General features: G+C 41.3%; 1 protein-coding gene across 1 annotated transcript; it reads left to right on the top strand.

The window, feature by feature from the left end:
- Positions 1-8,058: 8,058 nt before the first annotated feature.
- Positions 8,059-16,040, top strand: LOC136521134 (probable histidine kinase 1). The gene is made up of 13 exons (XM_066514836.1): positions 8,059-8,246; positions 9,196-10,117; positions 10,217-10,273; positions 10,426-10,653; positions 11,192-11,285; positions 11,372-11,578; positions 11,871-12,001; positions 12,218-12,267; positions 12,398-12,708; positions 12,843-12,946; positions 13,232-13,933; positions 14,727-14,906; positions 15,500-16,040. The coding sequence occupies exons 2-13, from the start codon at positions 9,416-9,418 to the stop codon at positions 15,626-15,628; spliced, it is 2,895 nt and encodes a 964-aa protein (XP_066370933.1). The 5' UTR covers positions 8,059-8,246; positions 9,196-9,415; the 3' UTR covers positions 15,629-16,040.
- The last annotated feature ends 259 nt before the right edge of the window (positions 16,041-16,299 follow it).

The raw sequence follows: 16,299 nt of genomic DNA, 5'->3' as shown, positions 1-16,299 counted from the left end.
CAATATTTTGCACATTTTTTCGTGGCTAAATGTTTCAGCAAATTGATTATATTCTTAATATTAACTTCACATTCGCATAGAAAGAATATTCCTATTTCCTTTGTTTATGGTTGACATGGATCAACAAATTTAACATCAAATCAGTTCCTTCACTGAAGTTGAGTTTCATTTTCAGAGAGTTATATGTTAGAAAAAAAAGGATTTTGCTTACCTTCTTTTATAATTTTTTAGAAGGCATCTTAATCAGGATCATTTTTTCTTCTTCCAGTATTTGCCAAATCACTCCTAATAATGGATCTAGAAGTACTCAAAGTAGAGCTTCTTTGGATATAATATTGGACTGCTACAAGTTTAATTTATTGACATTATTATGGTTCGCATATTAGCTACCAACCTACAGTACCAGACCAATTATAATTAGTATATTCTTTCAATATAAATCACAGTACAATGCTCACAAACTGACCTTTCTTTTAATTATTTGGCAAATCCGCTTCCTTTTTTCCCAAAGCAACTTTGCTTATATCCAATTAGCGGTCCAAAGCATGTTAGTGGTATGCAAGTAGTGGAATAAAAATCAAACAATTGGTGAATTCCTCCCTGGGATTTATCAGCATGCTTGCCCTACTTCTTTTGTAGCAACAGCAGATCTAGCTGTCAGAATGCATTAGATTATAGCTGCTTGGCCCTAGGAGTACAAATCCACCATTATACAAAACCAGTAATGTAACCAAACCAGCTGTGTGTGCACTCAGTTATATGACCATAAGCAGAGGCTTGGTGGAGCATCTTGGCAAAAAGTTGATAATCATAGGTGTAATGCTAGATAAATAAGACTTCACCAGTACTGTATATATATGTAGCTCTAACACAAGCATGTTGGCATATATATTGCCGCATGTCGTGAAATTTTGCACTCTTTTTTTATATACTATCGACGGCTGTGGCGCTGCAGGGATCAACCTGGCAGCACGTTAGATTATGGTTGCTTGGCCTCTTGTTTCAAACCATTATTGTGCAGCTGATTGCTTTTCCTATACATAAGCATCCAATTAGGGAGGCATTGTACTTTGGGGACAGTTGCTTACAAGATATATATATGATGATGGCAGTGCTTCTTTGCAAGTGGAATGGAATCGTTGCTACTTTGGGTTTTCATAAGGCACCCACTCATCTTGAAAATTGAGATTCAAGGATTTATGCAGGATCGAGGGCCCTTTCGAGCAACAATTTATTAGCCAATAATATGCGGGTTATCGATTATGTGATGCAAGTGCGTACGTCCAATAATATCTGAACATACATACATACATACACACACACACACACACATATATATATATATATATATATATATATATATAGAGAGAGAGAGGGTGTATTCTGTGAAGCGAGTGCACCTGACACGTCAGCACGAGCGGCGAGCGCGAGGTAAGTCCACGCTCCTGCATGCAAAACTAAATGGAGACAACTAACTACGTGATGGCACCTAACAGCTCAACCCACCCACCAGGAAGCATGCATGCAGAGAATCTTTTGTTGATTCCAAACGAAAAAATGTGATATCTTCTAAACCACAGATCCGATTTTAGATATGTTTAAAGTAGGTTGTTGAAAAAAATATGCTTAACAAAACGAGATTCATGAATGCTGTATTTGATGAAGTTTTTTTTTTCAAATACGTAATTGCAATATGTTGTACTATGAGTTGCAAGCACTTCTACAACACAATTACAACTTGGTTGTAGCGTATTTAGCACTGGTTGTAACTAATTATAATCTAGTGTAACCTTGTTACTTCTAATTGCAATTATTCACTACTTAGTTGCAACCTAGTTATTACTCTGATTGTAACCAGGTATGCTTGCAACTCCCACTGAATAGAAATGCAACCAGTTAGTACTCAATTGCAGCTAGCAAGTACTCACTTTGCAACCTAGTTGGTAGATGCACCTGTCCAGTTGCAACCCTAGTTAGTACTGGTTGTAACTCGTTACTACAAAATTACTATTGGTTGCAACAAGTTACTACCCGATTGCAAACCAATTACTACCGATTGCAACTAGTTACTACTCAATTGCAACACAGTTGCTACTCAGATATGATTGCAACCCAGAATTGCAACTTGGCGTGATTATAGTGACCAGATGCATATAATACACATAGTTATAACTAGTTGCAACTAGGTGGTAGATAGAGTTGCAATCGGTAGTACATTGACATGCAACTCGCTTAAAGGATAAAAAATATATCCATATTGGATCTAGTTTTGCTCATAATATTTTTTGAGTCAGATGCAACAAACGGTTTGTCAATCGGGGTTACGGTTTAGGAGAAAATTTGTTTTAAAGATTCGAACCAACAAAAAATTCCATGTATGCATGTATGTAGTCTAGTGGGATTTGTATGCTAGATGGCTTTACGTGGTAGGTGGAAGATACAACTTAACTTAGGGAACCATGCACCGCATGTTCGCTTGGGCGCGCTGGTTGTTCCAAGTTGGTGCGTCCGTCGGCCTGGGTGCATTCTATATACAGGATGTACCCAGGTGTATTATAGCAAAACAGTATATATATATAGTACTTGCATATATAAATACGATGATCATGGTTAAATCCATGATGATGATGATGATATATGTTGTAACTTGTAAGTAGATTGTTTTGTAAATTAGGAATGAAACTCAGTATTGGAGACGACAACATGTGAACCTCTGCAGCATGTAAAAAAACCATAGGCAGTACTTGCACCACTATCATAGGCATGCAACTTGGTGAGTTGTGTGTGGATAATAATGTAAGTCAACTTGTCGGCAAAAGCGTGTTCAATTTTTCGTCTTCTGTGCTGTATCAATCTGTTCGCTTGGTCGTATTTAACTTATAAGCCATGGTTTATCAGTCAACGAACATTATTTTTCTCTCACATCAAACCAACCAACAGTACTGTCGGATTCATAAACCCGGGGTCCCTCGGGGACCGGCTTCTACGCCAAGGCTCGGTCCAAGCAGACAACATGCAACTCATGGGTCGGCCCAAGAGTCTAAAACAACAGGCCGAAAGGGCGGTCCAGTCACCGACCGGAAGGTCTGGTCAAAGAGGAACAACGCCCGCTCGTTGACTACTTCGGCCCACCTCTCCGACTGGAGCGCTCACTTCGGACTCCAGCCGCTTCCGGATGGCCTCTCCGGTCGGAAGGCCTGGCCCAAGCACTACTTCTGACTCCGACCACGCGTCTCCGACCGGGGTTCGCAGAAACCCTGCTCATCGCTCTTCTCCGACCGGCGCAATTAGAGCCGACTGGAGCCATCCGACCGGGGTTGCCCGCTCGGAAAGGACTAGGGGACAAACGGAGAAAAGCAAGGCAAGGCTCATAAGTCAAAACCACTGTACCAGGGACCATACCCTGCACGGAACAGTACTCCGTAACCGCCCTGACACAAACAGTATTGTAGGCGCCGATATTTTTCTCTACAGTGTTGTGGGCGCCATTGACTCCCATACGGTAAGGCCCCCCACATGCCTCTGGACATCAACAGTGTTGTGGGCGTTGGGATTTACCGTACCGAGCGCACATGGTGAAAACCCATCACATATCTCTGGGCATCAACAGTATATGCAGGTACCGACATCTGTCATACCCAAACAAGACGATGGACCTCCCATGTGCATCTGACATCCAATAGTATTGTAGGCGTCTACCATCATCTTGCACAGCATTCATACTCTCTCCCTCTCACTTGTAAGGCCATCCCCTTTATCTATAAAAGGAGATGCGCTATCTCCCAATAGACCAAGTTAACCAAAGTTGATTCAAGCTCAGTCCCTTCAGATTCATTAGATCGATCAAGTTCACTAGCTCATAACCACAAAACCGCCAGGTTCGGATCTCAAGCATATGTTTGAACACTTAGCTCATAACGGAGCTCATGTCGCTCTCGGCCCTTCCGACCGGACCTCTCATACACCCTATCTTTCTCCTTCTTGTTTGTAACCCCACTGCAGACTTTGAGCACCTGGGCTCAGGAATAAAGTTATTGACCGACTCAAACTGGACATAGGGCACGTTGCCTGAACCAGTATAAATCCTGTGTCATTGAGTGCTAGGCTACCTCCGATCACAACGTACGGCAAAACTACAAATATTCACTAGTTGGTCACTTTCTGTACCGACAAGTACTTTCAGCCATGGCTTATAAGCCAAACAAGCCCAAATGAACATGACATATGTTTGTGGGACCTCTCTCCACCTCTAAACCTAGTTAGTTCAGTTAGCCAGGCTCTCCCTCTACAGGTTAATCTTATTTGCAACTTACAAAACAAAAATTATAGGTACGGTTTATGTTTATAAATCTTCAATGAGCTCTTTTTTCAAGGGCACAAATTAAAGTATAACAAGGTATTATACCTCCAGGGGTGGGCATGAACACAATACAGACCCCTGCAAGTTTTGGTCATATCCCATATGTGAAGAAGAAAAAGGAAATAGAGAGGGAGGGGAAAAAAGAGAAGAGAACCGGTACAACTCTTCTCAAATCAAACCAACTAAAAGTGTCTGATTAGTATTTTTAAGAAAAAGTCTCGAAAAGTCAATGATGCCAATCAAGAAAAATGAAAGAAAAGAATATGGCATCATGGTAAGATGATTGCATGAACCACTCCATTTTGGGATAAATGGTGAGCACTAAATTACTTATCGGCGGCGTCCTTAAATTTCCCTGCCGAAGCTACTAGATTCTGCATCCTGAAGATAAACATATTTTTGCTAGATTGTAGACTTATCCCCTTAAGGCTTCAGCTCATCATATCGTGAAGGATTTCCCAAGCTGTTGTTCTGGACTGACAGTGAATCCTCGACTATTTGAATCCTCGACTGTAGTGACCTAAATTGCTTGCAAAAGAAACAAAAAAAAGGTACTTCAAACATCAAAGTGAGACATTCACGGATCAAAACAATTCGCTCATAAATTACCCGAGATTAAAGTAATACAGGTATGGTTAGGTAGAGCTTGTGACAAACTGACAGTGCTTGCACGATACGAATAACACCAATTTTCTTTTCAAATGCTAACGCCAATTATGGCGGTCAGACATTAACATATTCACTCAACTTGGCATTTCAATTTTGTTAATCAGCATTCGCTATGAGTACTGATCAAGGAACAGAACGCCGTCGTTGATTAGTGTGCACGCTTCATGGAGAGAACATGGTTAATATAATGCCCTAGGCCTTGTTTAGATCACCTCCAAATTCCAAGTTTTTTCACTCTCTCTCCATCACATCAATTTTTAGCCGCTTGCATGGAACATTAAATGTAGATAAAAAAAATAACTAATTGCACAGTTTAGTTGGAAATCACGAGATGAATCTTTTGAGCTTAGTTGGTCCACGATTGGACAATATTTACCAAATAAGACGAAAGCGCTACTATTCATCGGGTTGCAATTTTTTGCAATCTAAACATGGCCCTAGTAAGCTTATTGTTCACTCGATCCATTGAATTTGCAGTATTAAGTTAATATTGATGCAGACTAAAAAAAGTCAAACCGCGCATGATTCATAACTCCTACTCTCCTACTCATCAGCTATGAACTTATGTTTTAATTTTAAAAAATATGATTCCGTTATGAGGATGGTTAGTGTGCACTAGTAAGCTTATTGTTTACTCGATCCATTGAATTTGCGGTATTATGTTGATGCAGCCTAAAAAAAGTCAAACCTCCCACGTGTTGGTGTTTTCGGACAACCGACGAGTAAATTTTTATTTGCGCGTTTAGCTCAGATGGTGTGCTCGGAGGACACAAGGGTTTATACTGGTTCGGGCGGAACGTCCATACGTCCAGTTCGCTGCTGCTCGTGTTACTTGCATTTGGTTTGCAGTAGGGGTTACAAACAGGCGAAGAGAGGAGAGGATCCTAAGTCTCTGGTGTAAGAAGTGAACGGGTGCTGAGAGCTCGTTTACCGCTCAGCCGTGTGTTCGTGTCGTGCTCTTGTGTCCAGATCCCTCTTTCATGGGGCGCCCTGCTTCCCCTTTTATAGGCGAAGGGAAAACACGGGTTACAGAGGAGAAAAAGGAGAAGAACGAGAGAGAAGAAGACTTCCAGGGTTGCCGGGTCCTTCTTCTCCTTCATGCGGGTCTCGTCGATCCTATAGATGTCAACAGGGACGGCTCCATGTCGCGTCCCTATTCATCACTGGCGCCATGCGCAGGCGTCATCTGCCGGTCATGACGTTCCACTCCGTCCCGGCGGACGTCGTGGTGAACTGACGCGCCTGTCAGCGTCCGTACGAGGATTAGGCAGAACAGCACCCGCACGCCTGACACTGTTCTTGATGTGAATCCCCAGGTATGGCTCGTCATGGCCACGGGTTACATCGAGGCGTACCAGCCTCTTCCCTGGCGTCAAAGTTTTAACCCAGGCCTATACGCTTGGACCTGGAGTGGTTGGGGGCAGTATGGGTCCCCGTCGGATGAGACGGAACCCGCGTCCTCGAGGTCGAGAGAGACGAAGCCCGCGACCTTGGGCGAGACGGAAATCGTGTCCTTAGGGTCGGGCGAGACGGAGCCCGCACCCAATGGGTCAGGCGAGACGGAGCCCGCGGCCTCGAGGTCGGGTGAGACGGAGCCCGCGGCCTTGGGCGAGACGGAACCCGCGTCCTTGGGGTCGGACGAGATGGAGCCCGCACCCAAGAGGTCGGACGAGACGGAGCCCGCGGCCTCGAGGTCGGGCGAGAAGGAGCCCGCGGCCTTGGAGTCGGGCGAGACCTTTTAATACGTCTCGAGGCATCCGGGAAAGTCAGCGTGGGCGCTAACTTCCTTGCTTTGGGTATCTCTAATATCGATACCCGACACCATGTTTCATAACTCCAACTCCTACTTCTCAGCTATGAATTTATATTTTAACTTTTTTTAAAAAAATTGATTCCATCCTGATGAACCTTTTGATTTAAAAAAGTTGCGCAACAAGAAAATTATTGATGATGGAAATAGGGATCAGACATCCAGGCTTGCCTCTAACAGATTAGGCAGATATAATGATGCAGAGTGCAATAGTAAAGTCAAAAATGTCACGACAGCAACGGATGAGGGAAAAAAAAACTCGTCCGCTTCTGTTTTGCTTGTCGTTTTGAACATCGACAAATGTGCTAGTACACATTTAACAATTTTATCTAAGCATAGTAGTGGGCTAGTTAGGTTTTATGGCCCGTATATAATAAAAAATCACATGATTTCCAGGTTTTCAGCATCAGACAAACAATGGTAGACCAAGGAGTGCAGTACTTGTACGAATCATTTGGGTGTTGTCAGGACCGTGATCCTATATTCATAGCAATAGATACTTTTGGCAAACAAAAAGAGGAATTTGTAGGAATAAATATTTACAAGGTAGAAAAATAATACCTCGAAATTATTTTTATAAACTGATCAGAGAGAAAGTGGATGTAGAACTAAACAAGACACTGCTAGCATTTACTCTATCCGTCTCGTAAAGCCATTCTTATTTTTCGAGAAGTTAAATATTTTCAACTTTAACTAAATATATATAAAAATATTAATATTTATAATATATAATTAGTGTTATTAAATGAATCACTGAATATATTTTTATTTAATTTAAAGATACAAATGTTGTTAGTAAATCTTGTTAAATTTAAAGTTTTATAACGGACTGATCCAGACAGCAAATCCAAAGCACTCGCCGAGCCTCGTTGCTCCGCAGGACGCAGCCATCATTTAGAAACTGCCCGTCCGACCGGTTCCCCCGCCGCGTTTTTTAACATCCTCCCCTCGTCGCTTCTCACGGCGCCCCACCACTACCACCACCACCGGGGGACGGCGGCTAGATCGGCCGGCGAGAAAACGGAGAAAAGAAATCAGCCACGAGGGCGGATGGCTAAACAAGTCGCGCGGAGGGCGACGCCAGTTGCGCAATTCTTTTCGCTGCGCACATGGCCCCTCCGCCCCCGCACCCCCCCCCCCCCCACACACACACACACCCGCGCGATTTTTATACTACTCTCGTCACATGGCCGCTGCGCCCCCGCCCCGCTCACGGCCATTAGATCCTCTGCATACTCCACCCTCTTCCTCCGACCCTCGCCTCTGCTCCTGCTCTGCTCCCCGTCGCATTGACCCCGCACCTGCTTCCTGCGCCTCTGCTCGCGTGGAGCTCAACCCGTCCGTCGTCGAGGCCGTGACGACTCGCCGTGGGACGGCGTCTCTCCGAGCTGCGCCTTGTTCTTCCAGGTGGGCGATCCTTGCTTGCGTGTCGCGAGGTTTAGTGATCGGGAGTGCCGGCCGGCCGGCCGGCCAGGCATTTTGTCGGATGGGTGGCGGGCGTAGTGCTGTCCAGTCTAGCTGTTCCGTTTTGGTTGTTTTTTTTAGTTGCTTTTTTCGTCGTACCAACTTTGCTGGGCCGTCGCGCGGTGAGAGATTTGATCTCGAGCGCTCTAGGATCACTTGAAGTTTTTTCGGCATTTCGTCGAATGGGTAGTGCGCCTAGCGCGACAGAGCAGGGATCCTACTGGGATCAGGTCTCCGACGTATGCTTTGCGGTTGCGCGTCCCGTTGCTTTCTTGGTTGCCGTTAAGCTTGAGTGTTTGACTTTATGAGCTGTATGCCGCGTAGTTGATCCGTAACGACTCTGGTGTGATCTCCTGGAGGGTTCAGTTTAGTTGGTTAAGTTAGTTTTCTCAGGTTTGCATCTCCGTGTTAGCGACTCATCGTTTAGTTCAGTTATTCAGTCGCGTTTGATTTTTTTCCACAGCTGGAGCACCCCCAGAATCTTAGATTCGGTTGTGCACTTTTTTTTACTGATTCTTCCCTTGATCCAAAGATGATCTCCAGCATGCCTTGAGGAAATGGAAGGTTCCATCTTTATGGCTTGGAATTCTGTTAAAAGCTGAACTTCGTGTCAGCTTTTGGTACCGCACTGTTAAGTGTTTTCTTGAGCAACAGTCAGCCTTTCAGTTGAGATGTTCCATATATGTGTTCGTTTGATGCTTTCTAAATTTCTATTAGTCATAGTCTGCTCCCCAGTCAGCCTTTCAGTTCCTGTAATCATTTGATTTTCATTGGAAAATTTCTCAATCTCTTTATCTATTATCATGTATATATTCTTTTATTTGACTCCTCCATGAGGATACCATCCTTTTGTTTAATTTGGTACTGAGCTGCAAATGGGATGTATACGCAGATAAGGAGCAGCTTCTTATTCTCGCTCTCTCATTGGTTATTCAGTGGAACTGTTATGCTACTGGTTATATCATTCTCAGAGAACAAGGAGCATAGAAGTTTAAGTCATGGATTAATGTTATCAGCTATAGTCAGCAACATCATCTGTTGGGTTCAACAGTCAACTGATGTGTGAGTAAAATTTCAACGTGGACAGAAAACCGTGCTGATTATCAAGAAAGATGGGGGACGACTACCTAGCTGAACCTGAGGATGAGGTTACACAATCAATGTGGCCTGAGAATATAGGAGACAAACACCAGAGGCAGTTCAGAATGGAAAACTTTAGGAAGGACCAAGATGCTTTCAAGGATGTGAGGTTTGATGAAAAGCCTGTTCATGTGGATTTTCAGCGGCTGATGGAAATGGCAAATTCTGAGAAAGGTGTTTCTCAGATGCAATACTTTATGAAGCACTGGGAATATAAGAGAGCCAATGCTGCTCGGCTTCTGGAGGAAGAGCTTGGTCTTCTCTGCCAACAAAGGAAAGAGATTGAGCAAAATAAGCAACAAATCTTGGAGGAGCAACGTTTTCAGGATGAGAGTTATTATGCTGTAAAGCGGCATGTACCGATACTGGATGAAGTTTATGAAGATGAATGGAAGCGACCTAGCAAAAAGAATGACGATCTTTCTCGTAGTAGAGAGACTAAAATAGATGCAGATTATGACAGTGTTTCCTACTGGAAAGAGCGGGCAACTAAGTTAGAGGAAAAACTTGAGGAAAGCATCCAAAGGGAGCATTCTTTAGTTGAAAAATTGGAGGAAAATATTAAGAATCTGCAGTCAGACACACCAGCTGAGGAATTCTCTGGAATGCTAAAACGCGCCGATTACTTCTTGCACTTGGTTCTACAAAGTGCTCCTATTGTTATTGCTCATCAGGTACGTTCTGAGATGCTTTTTCAAATAGGGCATGGCATAGAACATTGAACACAAACTTTTATAATAGGGTATAGATAACCCATATATTGTTCTTTTCAGGATGCTGATTTACGGTACCGTTTCATATTTAACCACTATCCAACACTTGCTGATGAGGTAATCTTGACGCCTTTACATTGCGTGTTGCTGTATGATTAGAGTATGCAATGGCTCTGAACATTGGCAATAAACAAGCACTACTTGAGACTTTGATGTTCTAGTACTTTCAATAAGTTGCAACTTTGTCTGAAGCATATCATTTTTATCAGGATGTTATTGGTAAGACAGACTATGAGATATTGTCAGGTGAGGGTATAGAAGAGATGAACAGTGTCAAGCGAGAAGTTATGGCCACGGGAATAGCAACTAAAAGAGAATTTGCGTTTAATACACCAATGTTTGGGGCAAAGACATTTGTGACATACATTGAGCCAGTTTTCAGCAAAGGTGGGGAAACGATTGGCGTGAATTATGTTGCAATGGATATAACAGATCAGGTACCTTTATGAATTTGAATTCTCTTATGATGTACCTTTGATCCCCTTTGCTTCTGGATGTTGAAAATTCTGATATTATCATTGCGGGGGTTCTATATTGGTACTAGCTGTATGATTCTTTGTTTCTCTTTGTTTTAGTGTGCACTAGTACACTTATCTTCCTTGGTAAATATGGTACTACAATGCCTGTGACTCTCCCAGTGGATGGATAATATCATACCTAGGACTGCACGCTAAAATTTCACTACCACCAAAAAGGGGACATGTGATTTCCTAAACGTTCAAGATGTAGTATATTTTTATTGGCTTGTAACTAGCACAAGCGACCAAGAGTAAGCTTTTAGTTGCTATACTGCAAGGATATATTAACGGTTTTGATTTTTAATATTGATGCCTTGAGATGATCGTACAAACTATTTTCTGAGGGTATTTTTATCATGTTATCTCCTGGACGGAAAAACTGTCTCAACACACTGAATGGTGTTCTGCATTTCATTTCATGCTTTTGAACTGCAATTAATCTTTCTTTGCACATTAGGTCAAAAGAAGAGAGAAAATGGCAGACATAAGGGTGAGGGAAGCTGTCCAAAATGCCAAGGAAACTGAACTTAGCAAATCTCTTCACATAACAGGTCTGCATCTTGTTACAATACTATTTTGATGCACTTATGCTAGACTGGTATTCAGAACACTTACTTTACCTTATTTCACATTTCAGAGGAAACAATGCGAGCAAAACAAATGCTAGCTACCATGTCCCATGAGATCAGATCTCCTCTTTCAGGTGTTGTTAGCATGGCCGAAATTCTTGCAACTACCAAACTGGATAAAGAACAGCGTCAGTTGCTTGAAGTTATGTTATCCTCTGGAGATCTTGTATTGCAGCTGATCAATGACATCCTTGATCTTTCCAAAGTGGAGTCAGGTATTTCTGTATTTGAAATCATATACTTCAGCGATTTGAGCCATTTATAATTTCTTGGTTTCAAGTGGTTTGTAGAAGTTTCTGTAATTAAGAACTAGCTGCAGAGACATACAAATATGAATTGAATGTCATTTCGCATGTTATGCATTGCAAATAAGTCAATAATGATTTCATAGGACTAAGGTGGTTCAATACTTGTTTCAAACTAGTTTGGTGCTGCACTAATTATTTGATTAGTTATGTTATTTCATCCCCTAAATTAAATTGTTTGTTTATGCCTTCATCATTTCAGGGGCCATGAAACTAGAATCTACGACATTTAGACCAAGGGAAGTAGTTAAACATGTACTCCAAACTGCCGCGGCTTCTCTAAAGAAGGAATTGACCCTTGAAGGGTGCATAGGTGATGATGTTCCAGTGGAGGTAAAAAGAATTACCTATCCTTGGCATGCTTCTTGTTTATACTCTTGAGGTTTTCTAATTTCACGTATCTACAGATTGCCTTTAGTTGGAAAATGATGCGCCTGTTTACAAATTCAAGTATTTTTTTAGGAGGAGATACCTTTGGGAATATAGGTATCCAGCTGGATGCAAAACGATACATTCACTCATAATTTGTTTTCTAATGTATTGGTGTAGGTTATTGGTGATGTGCTAAGGATTCGGCAAATTCTGACCAACTTGATCAGGTATGGACTTCATACATTGTGAAGGCATACAGTCGGGTACTCAAAAGGGTTGATGAAACTCATTTACCTGTATAGAATGGAAACATGTGTACTGTAGTCTGACATTATTCGGTATTTTAAATCATTGCAGCAATGCAGTCAAGTTTACACATGAAGGGAAAGTTGGAATAAATCTTCAGGTCGTGCATGACAAGCAACCAGGATGCAAAATAGAGGGCGGGAAAATTCATAAGCGAGCGTATTCTGGGACAGCAATTACTGCTGCAGAAACTGCTGCTGTCTCTCCAAGAAACTGTGATAAAGATAATTTGCATTGCTCGAAACATGAAGATGCTTTTCAGAATGGTGTTCCAACATGTGAAAATTTCAAGGAGGATATTGAGGGAGAGGAAGTCGTTTGGCTTCGCTGTGATGTATATGACACTGGAATAGGAATACCAGGTTTTCCCTGACTTTTTTCTATTTTCTTTTGCATAATCATCTTCTCCATATATCACTTGATGGAGAAACTTTATATAATGCTTGCTAGATGTTTGGCTTTGTTTCTGATTATTTCAACATCTGGACACCTGCAGAGAAGTCCTTACCATTGCTGTTCAAGAGGTATATGCAAGCTAGCACCGATCATGCGAGGAAGTATGGTGGGACAGGGCTTGGCCTTGCAATCTGCAAGCAGTTGGTATGAACTTCAGTTCCCATGCATTGATGCAGTTAAAGGACACAATATTGTATAATGGTGGTCGTTTTATTTTTTTTAATGTGAACAATTATGCATACATTTTTCTGTCTGAGAATAGTTATGCATACATGGAACTCAGATAAATGATAGTACTTATGCATACATGGCACACAGATAACTAGAAATACAACAGTAACACCTGTAACTTTAGTTGTAGGTTGTAACTTGTAACTTAAAGCAGCCCCATGGTAACTGATAAAAGTGTGTGTTTTTATAATGATTTAGGTGGAGTTGATGGGTGGTACTCTGACTGTGGTCAGCAAAGAGAATGAAGGATCAACATTTACATTTGTGCTGCCTTGTAAAATCCCTGTAAAAGAGGAGCATAGTGATGATCCTGATGAAGTGCACAGTTCTCGGAATGATTCTGCAAACAGTGATATAGAAGGTTCTTTCTTTTTCAAGCCACAAATGCGAGCTTCTCTTCTGTCTCCTGGAGTTTCAATAACGAACAACACAAAGTTATTTGGTGCCAAGCTTATGTGCTATGATCCGCCTGACATATCAGATGACCGCAAATTGTCCTCAAATGGTTTCTCATCAACGGAACATAATTTTACAAATACCTCTACTGCTCGCCAACCGAATGGTGCTAGTGTTAGGAGCACAGCTGAAGAAGAACATGATAATGCAATGGTCCTTGAACTGAATAGTCAAGCTGAACGGGTTTCCAGTTCCCGAGGAGACTTGGTATCCGTTTCAGGTGCTGCTCCATGCAAAGTTCTTGAAGAACAGTCACACCACAAGAAATCAAAGTGTTCTCCAACCAGCAACAAAACAAAGATCCTCCTAGTTGAAGATAACAAGGTCAACATAATAGTGGCAAAATCAATGCTGGAGCAGCTGGGCCATGCAATAGATATCGTAAATAATGGGATGCAAGCAATCCGTGCGGTACAGCAGCATCAATATGATCTTATTCTGATGGTATGGCTAGAACTGTTTTCAATCATGAAAGTATAAGTGTTACATGCTTATTAGTTATTATTACTTCTGATTATTTATGTTTACTTCATCAACTCATCCTTGTGTAGTGTCACTTAGTTCGCAATTGCCTCACCTCAACATCTTATAAGATGCAGAAGTAATACCCTTAGGATGCTAATCCTGCATCAAATTTGTGACCAAACGGCTGATTTCATGCAGAGTGTGTCAAGTATTAATTCTTTTTAAATAAGAAAACAAAGAAAAACTTTGTACTCCTATTCCAAATTATAAGGCGTTTTGGCTTTTCTTGATATATAGCTTTTGCTATGCACTTAGATATATATTATATCTAGATACATAGTAAAAGCAATGTATCTAAGAAAGCCAAAACGTTTTATAATTTGGAACGGAGGGAATATTTTTTTAGATTATTATTGATACACATTGATGAGTTTAACTATAGGCAAGGGTTATATTAATGACTGATTGGCTTGGCACACCCTGTATAATTGTTTAAGGCACTTGTTCAGATTTCTTCTAAGGTTCATGGATTATCCTTGCTGTTCGCAATGGTTACTTTCCCATCATACCAGTGAACCAGTACAAGTGTTGGCTTGGTAGTCCTTGATTACCTTGACAAAAACAATGTTAAATCATTACAGCACCTCATGGTGTGATATCAATATTGGTATTCCAGGATAGATTCACAAACCAAGTGAAAATGTTTATAATATATTACAAACATTTTGCTTCCATTCCTCTAATTAAAATGATATTGGTTTCTACTTTACAGGATGTTCACATGCCAGAAATGGATGGCCTACAAGCAACTAAACATATCCGTTCTTTTGAGAATACTGGCTGTTGGGACGTTTCTGTAAAGCCTGAAGACAATCGGATGATAACCGACTCAGCTATTCCATCAGATTGTGCACATGCAAAAAAGCAAGGGCAGAGGGTTCCTATAATTGCGGTAAGTTTACAGTTACACTAAATTCTGAACTCATATCAACTAAGATCTCTTTGTCAGCTTTACTTGCATTCTACTTCATATATTTTTCAGTCGAGTAAAATGCATTGGCGGTCCTTAAACTTGTTCCGTGTGTCATTTAGGTACCTATACTCTTAAAATGCTCATGTAGGTCCCTCAACTCTAATTGTGTCACTTGAGGTCCAGATCACCCTTATCAGGAAGTAATTACATATTTGACATTCTGGACGTTGTTATCTTGTACTCCAGTATACTCCATATAGGGTGTCATGGTTGCATGCCATGCAGAAAAGGTTTTGTTAATTAGTGTGATGGCAAATGGACCTATATCTGAGTTGATTAGGTGGCTCTAGTAGCACTCCTCAGGTCCACACCGTGGGAGCGAATTTCAGGCTGGGGTTAAAAAAAATCCTCTCGTCTGTCCCACGCTAGAAAATCTCTGATGTATTTTGCTCCTTGGTATTTTCTTGATCAAATGTAAATAGAATCCTCGTGTCAGATGAAATTGTATTCTTCCAACCCTAGGTTATTTTTTGACATTGTATAACCATGTAAAATCTCCTTATGCATTGCAGATGACAGCAAATTCATTCGCAGAGAGTGCCGAGGAATGCCTTGCTGCAGGCATGGATTCCTACATATCTAAGCCTGTGAACTTTCAGAATATAAAAGAATGCCTGCAGCGGTATTTAATGTCTCAATGACTAACCAATTGTTGTAAAGTAGAAAGGTAATCAGTAGATTAGGAAAGTTTTGTGAAATCACCTATCAGTCCGTTTCTTGTAAATCAATGCATAATAAATATAGTGTATCCTGTCTTGTCGACCATTTTACCTTTACTACTGGGAGACAGAGACAGAGCTCTATTTTGGAGAGCATCCTGAATCTGACCTAACCCCACCAGTAAGATCAAGAGCTGACTCTAAACTTTAGGATCCTCATTTGTTTACGAGACATATTCCTGTATATAATTGTTATGGAGGTTCTTATCCTTTAGCAGTTAGTCTTCCATCTGTATCATAATTGATGAGCAACATCGGTTTTATGATGATGTGATGGAGAAGCAAAGGTGTGATACAGCTATAAATGTATATGTATTGCTGCAACATTTACGGATCAAACCTGCCATCTTTTTTATACAAATTATTCTAATAATCTATGCTCAAAGATTTAGAGGTTTGATATTTTCTATCATGTAGAAACACTGGTGGTTATTATCCTTCTCATAGTATCTTCTTCTAACTTCTAAGTGTATATACTGTGTTCAATTGTTGTATTTCTACTATATGGTATCTTCGTCTAACTGTTAGGCAAATCCAGTGATAAATTGTTCATGCTCTGCTAACTCAGCTGTGAACAATGGCTTTAAAGCCAG

The sequence above is a fragment of the Miscanthus floridulus genome, chromosome 18 (assembly GCF_019320115.1).
Source record: "Miscanthus floridulus cultivar M001 chromosome 18, ASM1932011v1, whole genome shotgun sequence".
Lineage (NCBI taxonomy): Eukaryota > Viridiplantae > Streptophyta > Magnoliopsida > Poales > Poaceae > Miscanthus > Miscanthus floridulus.
This window is presented reverse-complemented; position numbering and strand designations above follow the sequence as displayed.

Coding starts and splice junctions, on each gene's coding strand:
- LOC136521134 (XM_066514836.1), top strand. CDS start 9,416: ATGGGGGACGACTACCTAGCTGAACCTGAGGATGAGGTTACACAATCA. Junction 10,274..10,425: donor ATCCAACACTTGCTGATGAG/GTAATCTTGACG, acceptor CATTTTTATCAG/GATGTTATTGGTAAGACAGA. Junction 12,947..13,231: donor TTGCAATCTGCAAGCAGTTG/GTATGAACTTCA, acceptor ATAATGATTTAG/GTGGAGTTGATGGGTGGTAC.